The sequence below is a fragment of the Geotrypetes seraphini genome, chromosome 13, assembly GCF_902459505.1.
Source record: "Geotrypetes seraphini chromosome 13, aGeoSer1.1, whole genome shotgun sequence".
Taxonomy (NCBI): Eukaryota; Metazoa; Chordata; class Amphibia; order Gymnophiona; family Dermophiidae; genus Geotrypetes; species Geotrypetes seraphini.
The window spans coordinates 7,458,648-7,470,886 of record NC_047096.1 but is presented as its reverse complement, the minus strand read 5'-3'; the positions used below and the strand labels follow the sequence as shown (position 1 = coordinate 7,470,886).

Here is a 12,239-nt window from a genome sequence, read left to right as displayed (position 1 = left end):
GGGTATCCGGCGGGTACATGAAGGCAGGAATCCCAGCATACGCGACGGTAGCAGGAAGTTGCAAGTCAGCCGAGGCCAGCACCTCTCTTCCTGCCCAGAGTGTGAGATCGGGTACAAGAGTGCAGGCTGCAAAATACCACCCGGGGGGGCTGCATGCGGCTGTGAGTTTGAGACTGTTGCTCTACAGGGAATGAAGAGCCAGCCCAGAAGGGGGGAGGGAAGCACCAATAAGACACAGCTGATCATACCATTACTGGCAGCTCTGCAGGTTTAAAAAAAAAAAAAAATCTGAAAGGGCACATTTCACCAGCATTTTGATAAACCTACAGACAGCTAACCAGCAAAGATGTTTCTTTGATGTTGGAGGCTCCTCACCGGCTTCGTCTGTGGATCCCCCACTGCTGCATTCCGATGAGGATGGCTGCTGGAGGGAGATTCTCGGGCCTCACTTCTCTTCATGAAGTCTCTCAGTGCCCTCTTCCTTAGCTTGCGTGCATGTGGTGACACGTGCGCACAATGCAAGCCACACGGAAACCTCGAGCGCCGGATCCAATCAGTGGGCGCACAATTCATGAGGATCCAGTGTGTTCATCCTCCTCCTGCATCCCAGTTGTTTCTTTAGATGATTCAGGCATCTTCAAGTTGATGAGTAGAAAAGTTGTAATGGAGAGCTGTAGAAAATCCAACCGATGGGAACGGGCGGAAACTAAAGACTGGGGATTAGGGGGAAATGGGTAGGGCTCGGGCATGCCCAGTGGGGCCCGGGCACTGCACATGCTCAGAGAAAAAAAAAAAAAAAAATCTCTGAGCTATTGGAGAGCTTATCCGCAAATTGGGAGGTGTTGGGACAACACCCATATGTGGCTGACTCATCCTGCTTGTCCTAGGAGAAGCAAGTTTGTGAGAAAATTAGGATCTTGGGCAGGACAGGCTAAAAGGTGTCAAAGTCCCTCCTCGAGGGCCGTATTCCAGTCGGGTTTTCAGGATTTCCCCAATGAATATGCACTGAAAGCAGTGCATGCACATAGATCTCATGCATATTCATTGGGGAAATCCTGAAAACCCGACTGGATTCCGGCCCTCGAGGACCGACTTTGACACCTGTGGGCTAAGGTAGTCCTGGTTCTACTCATTGCTTGAACAGAGGGGCAAGTTCAATTTAAGTCAAGGGAAAAGCATGCTGAGCTCCCGGACCTGTCGGGTCCCGTCATCTTTTGCTGGTTCTCTTTCATGCCTTGCAAACAGTCAGGGGAGGGAGAAGAAACCAAAATCTATGTGAAGACATTTTGGCGTTTTGGTTTTTTTTCTTGCTTGAAATCTTTGACAGACTTAAATTATAAAAGTTAATGAATGAATGTACAAGAACAGGATAATAAAAAAAAAAAAACAACCATCCATAAACTTAGTTTAATACCAGCAGCTCAGGTGTGGTGAATCCAGCAGAAAAGTAAAATTGTTTATATTGAAGCTTCGGTGACTGGTGCCCTTGTGGGCATCCTACTACTTTCTGCAGGTATATCAGAGGGTTTAAATTAGACAAGGACATGGGGACAAATTTATCCCTGGAGGAACTCAATTTCTCCATCCCATCCCCACAAGGTTTGTCTCTGTCCCTGTCCCATTCCTGGAAGCTCTGCCTTAACTGCACAAGCCTCGAGCACTTACGATTTAAAAATATTTGAGGCTTGTGCAACTGAGGGCGGAAACTAGGCATTGGTGGAATGAGGCATTATGACATCACAATCTGAGCTCTAGAATGTTGCTACTTAGGATTTGAAAGTGTTTGAGGCTTAGGCATTGGTGGAATGAGGCATTATGACATCACAATCTGAGCTCTAGAATGTTGCTACTTAGGATTTGAAAGTGTTTGAGGCTTAGGCATTGGTGGAATGAGGCATTATGACATCACAATCTGAGCTCTAGAATGTTGCTACTTAGGATTTGAAAGTGTTTGAGGCTTAGGCATTGGTGGAATGAGGCATTATGACATCACAATCTGAGCTCTAGAATGTTGCTACTTAGGATTTGAAAGTGTTTGAGGTTTGAGCAGATGAGGACAGAGCTTAGGCATTGGTGGAATGAGGCATTATGACATCACAATCTGAGCTCTAGAATGTTGCTGCTTAGGATTTGAAAGTGTTTGAGGCTTGTGCAGGTGAGGACGGAGCTTAGGCATTGGTGGAATGAGGCATTATGACATCACAATCTCAGCTCTCGAATGTTGCTACTTAGGATTTTAGAGTGTTTGAGGCTTGTGCAGATGAGGACGGAGTTGCAGGAATGGGGCAGGGATAGGAAAAGAACTTGCCGGAACAGGAAAATGAGTTCCCATGAGGACGGAGAAAAATTTGTCCCCCCATGTCGTTCCCTACTTTAAACCAGTGTCGCACTACAGTGAGCCATTTGCACAGACCTGCCAAAACAAAAACAGGAAAAAGCAAACCAGTGCACACAGAGGACCGATTAGTTAACTGTTCCAAAATCTTTATTTAAAGGTCCAATGGAAAAAACACACACACACAATAGCATGAATTTAAGCAGCAAATTAAACAATGATCTTCTCCCTAAGCCAAGCTCCTGGGTGAGGGGAGCAAAGTTACCCTCCTGATCAGGTCAGGACAACGCAGCATGATGGAATGACAAAAGGGGCAGTGGGAAAGATGGACCGAGAAGTTTTCCCAGTTCCTCCACTCTTGACTGGTCACATTTTAAAAAAGATAATTCATATCCAAAGCTGACACTCGCAAACAAACCAGGAATGTTATATTGCAGAGATCGGAATACAATGATATTACAAAGACTTCCTTCCTACTTGCCCCATCCCCCAAACAATTCTCTTAAGCCCAGATTTGAATTGATTGCAAAGTATGTAACAGCAGTATCACAAAGCAGGTTTTGGGGTTTTTTTTTTCCATGGATAGGTCCACAGTGCAAAAGGGTCTCCTTTCATTAAGGCAAAGAATGCAAGAAAGTCCTAGGCTGAGTCTTTATCTCATAGGAAGTTTCATAATTTGAGAGTTAAATAGATAATCTGTATACCATAGTACACAAATCATGGCAGGCATTAAAATACAGGGTGAAATACAACCCCTCCCAAACCCCCCCCCCAAAAAAAAAAAAAACCCCAAAATAACCAAACAAATCCCAAAACAAACAAAAAAACTAAAGCCATTGTCCTAAAAAGTTAAACACCTCTTGCATTCTGTGGTGTATTTAAGAAAAAGAGTCCTTTTTAAAAGATCACAGAAGGGTCCGTTTCTCTCGTCAAAAGAATCAAAAACTTTGAACTGATAACTTGATTTGGAAACACCCAGATGGACATTAGCATTTCATCCATGTGATCAGCCTGGCTCAGCCTGTGCATGCCAGCGTGAGAAACATTGGGGTGGGGAGCAAATAAAAAATTCACAGAGACATGCACTGGGTCCTTCAGGCTTCGTAGGGCTGGGTCTCATCACCCCCATGCAGAATATCTACACACTACTCGGCGATGTGACTTCTGGGACCATTGTGGAGCCGACCGGTGCCAAGCCCTGTGACATGGATTTCCTGGGCCACGTCACAGATCATTCAGGCAGCTTCCAGCCATCTGGGTTAAGGCCCTAGTTTTCCAGTCCTCCAGGGTCATAAAGCAGCCAGGTTTTTTAGGATATTCCCAATGAATGCTTTTTAACTCCATTCCATGCAGACTTCCTTTGCATATTAATTGGGAATATACTAAAAACCTGGCCTTTGTTGACTGGAGGAGGGGGGAAGGGACGGGGTGCAGGAGGAGGTAGAGAAGAGACCCCCCATCGTCAGAAAGGGGATAATAGCGAGTCTGTGGCAAGCTGGGGGGGGGGGGGGAGGAGAAGGAAGAAGGTTGAAGCCACTGTTTTGCAGGCTTTGTTCACTCAGCCATGAATACATAACCTAGGCTCAGCTTTAAATAGCAACTTTTTTCATAGAAGATAAATTAAGGGTAGAGCATTTATGCTTTCAGATAGAAAGTCTGCCTGGTGGTTCAGTGGCAGTGCCACAAGAGGGATTCAAGTTGATTCTTGGCCCAGTCTTCTGTTTCCCAGGCTAGTCAATGATGCAGAATCAGTACCTACAAGTCTTAGTGGGATATTGAAGGGGGGGGGGGGGGAGATACAGTCCATTGTGCAGTGGTGACCCTTTGTGGTCAACTTTGGGACCTATAATATAATTACAGGAGTCCAGATGGAGCCCTGACTGGCTCCTGGCCAATGATTAACACTGCAGTGGTTGAACTAAGCAGAGAGGGGGGGGGAGACAAGAAAAAACAGCCTGGTTAATTAAAGGCTCAAGGTCCCGGATTCCAGCCCTCGATTCCAAAAGCACAACCGATCAGGGGCTAAACGACTGGGTCAAAGGAAAGCAGCAGCAAATTTCTCATGATTAAAAGAACTTACAAAATATTTACAGATCTTCAAAATATCAAAAAGGCACTTTTAAAACTTTTCCAGTAGTTTCCCCAAATCTGTTCTACAAGGGGACAGGAAGTATAGAGTAGAAAGCCAGAAAGCAATGCCACACTGGGAGGGGTTTATGCAGGCCACTGGGTACTAGAATAGCACTGATTGGAGGAGAGCTCCATCACTCCCATCTATCAAGCAATGACCTTTCTAGACTGCAATAAAGACCCAGTACAGACTGGCCCAAGGATCCCATCCAGAGAAACAAACAAAAAAGGTTAAGGGCGAGAGGTACAGCCTCTCCTCCGCCACCTTAGGTAAAAGGGGCACTTGGAAAGATCTAAATTTGCAGAACATATCTTTCTTGAAAAGGACACCCCCAGTGTGAGGAAAAGCTGGGCAATTATTTAAACGTGATGCGCTAAGCCATGGAAACCCTGAGTTACCCAATACCCAGTCTGGGGGCCATTTCTAAACTTCCACCTCACCCACATCTGAAACCCCATTGCCCGACTAATCTTGACCTTATGGGTGGGAGGGGCACCAAACTGCTCCCCCCCCCCCCCCCCATTCTCCAACAGTAGCTGAAAATGCACAGAAACATTTGGTCACGTTAGACACCCCAGATGGCGTTTATTCCGACGATGCAATCACATATCATTTCTCCACTCGGGCGCGATCTGCTGCTGGACTTGGCTTTCTCCAGAAGAGTTGCCTAGGGAAAGGAACAAATGCTGGCGTCAGAACTGGAAATGCAAAAAAAAAAAAAAAAACGGAACAATTACAATGTCGGGGGTGGGGTGGGGGGGACAGGAGGACAGTTAGTACTCAAGCCAAATTTGGGGTAAAATTTTAAGCTGGGACTAAGCAATTCTAATTTTACATGGGTTCTGTAGTTTGATCCGTCCTCACTACAAAAACTTAACCGGCTGCACCATGTGACAACCTGTTCAGTTGCATTAAAAAAAAAAACCAAAAAAAAAACCCTGCTCCCAAAGCAGCTTAAGATAAGTGACAAAGGACCTTCGAACACAAGAGGACATCCGCTCAAACTCAGGGGAGGGAAGTTTCGTGGAGACGTCAGGAAGTACTTCTTCACGGAACGAGTGATAGAGCATTGGAACAAGCTTCCAGTACAGGTGATCGAGGCCCGCAGTATCCCAGACTTCAAGAATAAATGGGATACCTATGTGGGATCACTGCGAGGGTCGTACCAATGAATAGGGTCGCTAGGATATTGACTTAATAGAGCAGGTCAGTAGACTTATAAGGGTGGGTCAATGGTGTGGGCAGACTTGATGGGCTGTAGCCCTTATCTGCCGTCATCTTTCTATGTTTCTATGGGTTTTTTTTTTTCTAATAAACCACCTCCCATAAACTGGAAAGAAAATATGGGATGTCGCAATGTGAATGGCTAAGAGGGAAATGAAAAAATATCCCAGGGGCATCGGGCACCAACTCCTCGGACCTGGTTAGGCTCTGAAGTCACTAAAGCAGTGACAAGTTCTGCACGAACTGATTTTTTCTCCCCTATTATTCCTGCATTTCCCCCCTCCCCCACCCCCATTAATCTTGCATTTGCCTGTCCAACCGCTCCCCCCTCTTAACATGTAGCCATTGCACAAGTCACTAGGTCTACGCACAGGCTACATGAAACTCGCTGCTGCCTCCTCGATGGTGGGTGTGGGGGAGGGTTTACCACCCAACCTGGGTGAACCCAGAAAAATCTGATCCAATCTCAATTCCGTTTCTTCATCCCAGGCACTGCTGTTCCCTGGTTTCTCTCTCAAAGGCACAGCGCTATAGTCATCCATAATGTGGGCCAAAAGCCAAGACCTGGTCGGGCTCTTCGGGTTCACTCAGCTTAGCTAGCAATCTTGTGCGTGCGCCACTCGGAGCCTTCGATTTACGGTGTGGTGGTACCACGGTTCCATCTTTGCCCAAGCCTTTCCGTGTGCGAGGTTCTCACCTGCCGGTTCAAAGCTCAGATCTAAGGAGCTGAGTTTGATGACCAGTTCTTCCTCCTCTATGTAGTCTTCCTCATACGAGTACCCCACATATCCGCCTTCCTGCTTGCAGTATCCCAGGAATCTAGAGGGGCGAAACAAAGAGGCACCATATCAGGACAATCTATGCTATGTTTCTGAACCAGGAAGGCGTGTCATGGAAGAGGTAAGACAACCAAAAGCTCGTTTAATTATGCCCACGTACATAGAGTGCTAGCTCAGACGCCCTTCTGACCCGTAGGTTGCGCTTCAACAAATGAAAAAACTCATATGGTCACTTGTACCCGCTTTTTGGGTAGGTAGGATTTTGCCAGAGAAGTAAGGCATGGAGAAGGCACTCCCTAAAGGGATGCATGTCAAGGGTTTAAGTACAAAGGGTATCGGGCACCCTAGCTTATCTTTGTATTCCCCCCTCGCCCCTAAACACGACCCCCTTCCCCCAATATACATATGTTGTGTTTTTACACACTTTAACCCTTTCAGGACCAAGGGACATATTTGTCCCATAAATTTTGATTGGGATAGTCTACAGTTCTAAATTTGATATGTACGGATTCCATATGATACTGCCTTTATGTAAACAAACTGGTTCCGACATTCATTCATTAGCGTCGTTGCCAGATTGACGAGAAGATTCACTTGCCACACTGTCCATAAGCCAGAAGTTTGATTTTTTTTAAAAAAAAATAATGATATTTCACAAAAAAAAAATCAATTTTTTGGCATCTGCAAGCCCTTTTTACCATAAAAATGTCATCAAAACCACAAAAATTGGCCTACGATCCTTATGGTCCTGAAAGGGTTAAGGGCAATTTCAAAAAAGTTTCTTGAAGATTGCCCACCCTTCCTGGGAGATGAAGGCACACACTAACAGCTCCAAGTTTGCGGCCCATCAGGATCTCCAAGTTTGCTTTGACAGCAGTTGTTTCCCCTAGACTATGGCCTGGTCTTGCCTAATAGTTGGCTAGCCGTGAGTTATGCCACATACGACTCTTACTGATGCGGCTGAAAGCAAGCATGTTATGGAAAAAAAAAATGTGTAAACTTTGCTGCATCGAGTGCTTGGGATTTTCAAATAGCTAATTTACCCCGTGTACAAAAAGGGTTCTGTTATACACTGAGTATTTTAGGGACTGGTGCGATATCTCAGTGGCAGAGAGGGGACCTGGTTATGATTTCTGACCTAGGCATTCTAGTCCCTTGCTCAGCTGAGGCTCAGGTAGCCTCAAGGGAAAGAGGCAGTCCTCCCCCCCCCCCAAACAGATGTCACTACAGCAACTGCCCTTAAAAAAAAAAAAAATGCACAAGGGATACAAAAACAGGAATAAGTCCTTGGGTAGTTCTGAACAAAGGCCAAGAATACCTGATCCCAGACCTGGTTCCGAATGAGCCGACGTTTAAATTGAAGAGCGGCAAATCTGCCAGGCCCAAACAATTCATTTTACCAAGCATTAAACCAAACTGAAATATAGTTTGTCCCCCCCCCCCCCTCCAGTTCCAAGAAGACTGGAGAGGACTGCCTTGTGTGGCAAGAGTTACATGGCTTCATGCCAACTGAAAGTATAAGAGCCCAACGATGTGTTCTCCTATCTAGCCTATATCAAAAGGATGCTGCTTATTGCCACAGCATTAAAAAAAAAAAAAAAAAAAAAATCCCAAAGATGAATATGCGTTTTGAGGTCACACAGACCTCAGTATTTCTGGAAAATTCTTATTAGTCCAGGAAGAAACAAATCAACTTTCTCCAGGACAGGGCCACGAGCCTGCCATCTTTGAACCAGAGAGCATTTCTTCCCCAACATTTTCCAATGCAAAGGGTCTTGGAAAAGCAACGCCAAATCTCTGCTGGGCAGGGAGAAGCTGGTAGTTTGAAGACAGCTGGATGAGCAGCACCCTACCCCCTTGATGCCAGGCTCCAAACATCATTAAATGCACAGTCGTGTAAAACCATACCCGAGCCTCAAGGAGCCCAAATCTACCTCTACAATCGATATTAAGCATTGATAAAACTCAGTTCCCCTCACTTTTGTTAGATTTTTTTTTTGGCACCTTTTATGGTCTGTTTCTGCCCAGTTTTTAACACCGACATGCACTTACTTGTACCAGCTTACATCCTTGCTGAGAATAATGGGGTTCCCCACTACAATTAGAAGGGCCTTTGCTCTGGTGGCAGCGACATTAAACCTCTAAGAGAAGGAGAGAACAGAAGGCAGAGCTTAGTGGGACACACACCACACTCCCTGAAAAATCTTCCCCCCTCCCCCCGTGGGCACCTCACCTTGGGGTTCCTGAGGAAGCCCAAGCTGAAATCGTCATCCATCTTGATGTAATCTACCGAGCTACGCACTGTGGAGATGATGATCACCCTCCGCTCTTGGCCCTGGAACTCCTCAACAGATCCCACCTAAGAAAAGACAGACAGAAGGTCCTCAGGTCCCCAACTCTAATACCACCCCCCCTCCCCAAGATGAAGACTGCACCAATTTGAAAAAAAAAAAAAAAAAAGGGGAAACAAAATGCTACATTAAGATGAATGAGACATGCTTCAAAGTCTTTCGGCATTTGAACTATTTTATCAAACCTAATAGCACGAGAAGCAGCTGTAAGAATGTTATGCATACAACATGGAAGGACTGCAAAACTTGCAATTTAAACATTTAGCTCACGCCTTTCCACTGGTAGCTCAAGATGTATTAGTCAGGTACAATAGGGGATTTCTTTTTGAGATTTTCCGAATATGAATGGTTTCACATTTCCACAGAAGTCCATCTCACAAAAAAATTGGATATAAATGCACCGATAAAGAGTGGCACAAAATGTGACTCTCCACCAAAATGTAAAAGCACAATTCATTAGAAAACACAGTGAAAGCAGTTAGCTTAGTAGGGTTTTAAAAAAGGGTTTGGATATTTCCTGAAAGACGTCCATAAGCCATCATCAAGATGGATTTGTGGAAATCCACTGCTTATTTCTAGGATAAGCAGCATAAAATGTGTTTTACTCTTTGGACTTTGCCAGGTACTTGTATAAATGTCAAAATGTACAGTGCTGCTTACACCTTTCAGCGTATTAGTTGTGACCTGGGTTGACTACTGCTGGAAACTGGGCTTGATGGACCTATGGTCTGTCCTAGTATGGTAGCTCTTACGTCCTTATATGATCTCTTTTATAAGGACTAGGTAACTAGAAGAATGAGCTGTCCACTGCTGTCTTCACTTTCTTTCATCTCAAGCGAACCTTGACCCTTTCCAATCAGGCTGTCTCCCTCTTCACTCTATAGAAGCTGCCTTTACCAAAGTCTCAACAACCTGCTCCTGGGCCAAATCCAAAGGCCTCTACTCTTATCAGCTTTCGACATGGTAAATCACCACCTACTCATCGATGCAATGCCCTTGCTTGGATGTCAGGGCTCTTATTTATTTAAAAATTTATATACTGCATACAACTATGCGGTTCACACATTACATGCACATATCCTGTGCTCCCTACGGTCACTACCAATGTTATTAATGCTTGCTCCTCATCTTTCCCATTGCACCGTTAGCCTATGCTTTGGGGGATCCTCCTCCACCGCCACCCTGTTTTCGGTTGGTGTACCTCAGGGCTCAGTCCTGAAATCACTTCTCCCCCTCCCCCCCCCCACCTACATGTCTTCCTTTGGTGCTCTAATCTCCTCTCATGGTTTTCAGTATCAGTTCTATGACGATCGACTCTACACCTGAATCTCGACAAATATTCAATCCCGGATTTCAACCTGCTTATCTTAGCTGACATTGCTACCTGAATGTCACACCGCTATTTTATTCTCAACTTCTTGAATTCACCAATGATCTTCTACTGTAACCCACCATTTATATCTCTTGTAATCCGCCTTGAACTGCAAGGTAATGGCGGAATAGAAATCTCCACTGTAATGTAATAATGAACCTGGGGAAGCTCATGCCACCGGTATTGCAGGATTTCAGTTTCCTCGTGAGATATGACCACTTCATTTACACCAAAGTGAGGGGCAGCAAAGAATCAGAAAGTTACCATTACCTTCAAATCCTTGATGTCGTTCAGACCTTTGAGATTTGGATCTACAAAAGTGATAGCTCTTCTGAGTTTTTCCACCTGAGAAGAGAACATTTTGTGATAAATTGTGTTACTTAAAAACAATCTCCACCCTCCTTACTGGCCACTTCCCCTGTCGTGTGGACTGCATGGTTCTGTTAAAACCTGTCCAAACTTAACTAGACAAAAAAACCCTACAATTATTCAATCAAGATAGATTTGAAGTAGAACTGGAAAGAATTCTTTTGGATCTCTAAATCTGCATATCTGGATAAAGTCATAACAAATTAACACTATGAAGGTATAGATCTTAACTGCACATCATTTCTTAACAGGAGGGAAAAGGCCTCAGACCACTTATCGTTTCAAAACAGCTGAAGCTGATCAACTGAACCAATCACTAATCAAAGGTCATAAAAAACCCAACCTGGTTTTTACAATACAAGTTGGCTTCGGCTGTTTTGAAACGATATAAGTGGTCCGAGGTCTTTTCCCTCCCGTTAAGAAATGATGTACAGTTAAGATCTATACCATCAAGAGTTAATCTGTTACGACTTTATCTGGATATACGGATTTAGAAATTCATAACAGTTCTTGCCAACTGTATTTCGAATCTGTTATTTGGACGTTTTGGAAATGGAGAACAAATAAGCTAAGAGATGTCTGGCTCATAGATCCACTTAGCTATAGACCACATAGCTGGGCCAGCCAATCGCTGCCTGGCTGGCCTGGAACTTCCTCTCCGACATCAGAATTGATGTTTGAGCCAGAACAGCTTCACTGTCACTAACTGATCAAATGCATCTAAGTAGGGTTACCAGATGCATTTTGTGAAGAGCCCGAAGAACAGTCTGGCTACAGCGGGGGAAACATTTGTGGTCTCCGAGTGTTACTGGTTTAGGGGCATGGTGATTTATAAACAGTCACCACTTTAATGTCCACTTGCCTTGGCCTAGCTAAAGGAGGACATTGCTCCTGCCGACATGGGGCATTACTGCTGGACTGTGCACAAACCTACACCTTCAAGTGATTTTTGAAGCCTACTCCTCTCTCCACTCTGTACTGGGAAGTTCAGTGGACTCGTTCTAAACAAAAACCTTTTGAGACGTTGCTCTACGAGACCTGTACCCTGGTTTCCTTACCTGCTTCCTGTAGGGGGAAATGATTCCAATCTCCTTGGGGGAAATCCTGCCCTGTCCGCTTTTTCCTTGTGCGCTCAGTAGCTGCTTGAGATAGGTGAGCACTATCTCAATCTCCTCGATATTGAAGAAGGAAGGGCTGTTGCTCTCTCTTATGTCCTCTCCCAGTACTCCATGGAAAATAATTGGGAAGTCCTTAAAAGGAAAAAAAAAATAAAAATATAGACTTGTTCCTTATTAACCCTTTCAGGACCAAGGGACATATTTGTCCCATAACTTTAAAATCCTATAAATTTTGATTGGGATAGTCTACAGTTCTAAATTTGATATGTACGGATTCCATATGATACTGCCTTTATGTAAACAAACTGGTTCCGACATTCATTCATTAGCGTCGTTGCCAGATTGACGAGAAGATTCACTTGCCACACTGTCCATAAGCCAGAAGTGTGATTTTTTTTAAAAAAAATAATGATATTTCACAAAAAAAAATCAATTTTTTGGCATCTGCAAGCCCTTTTTACCATAAAAATGTCGTCAAAACCACAAAAATTGGCCTACGATCCTTATGGTCCTGAAAGGGTTAAGGAGATCAAAGGGAACAAAACTTCAAACATATGATA

General features: G+C 44.4%; 1 protein-coding gene across 2 annotated transcripts in view; it reads right to left on the bottom strand.

Moving 5' to 3' along the window:
* Positions 1 to 2,459: 2,459 nt before the first annotated feature.
* Positions 2,460 to 12,239, bottom strand: part of MOV10 (Mov10 RISC complex RNA helicase) — a 65,896-nt gene continuing 56,116 nt past the window's right edge. For both annotated transcript variants that reach the window (XM_033917533.1, XM_033917534.1), the window contains 6 exons: positions 11,620 to 11,811; positions 10,463 to 10,537; positions 8,703 to 8,828; positions 8,522 to 8,610; positions 6,388 to 6,509; positions 2,460 to 5,133 (listed from right to left, as the gene is read on the bottom strand). In XM_033917533.1, the coding sequence (XP_033773424.1) occupies positions 5,069 to 5,133; positions 6,388 to 6,509; positions 8,522 to 8,610; positions 8,703 to 8,828; positions 10,463 to 10,537; positions 11,620 to 11,811 (669 nt within the window). In that variant the 3' untranslated portion in view covers positions 2,460 to 5,068. The remainder of the gene's footprint in view (positions 5,134 to 6,387; positions 6,510 to 8,521; positions 8,611 to 8,702; positions 8,829 to 10,462; positions 10,538 to 11,619; positions 11,812 to 12,239) is intronic.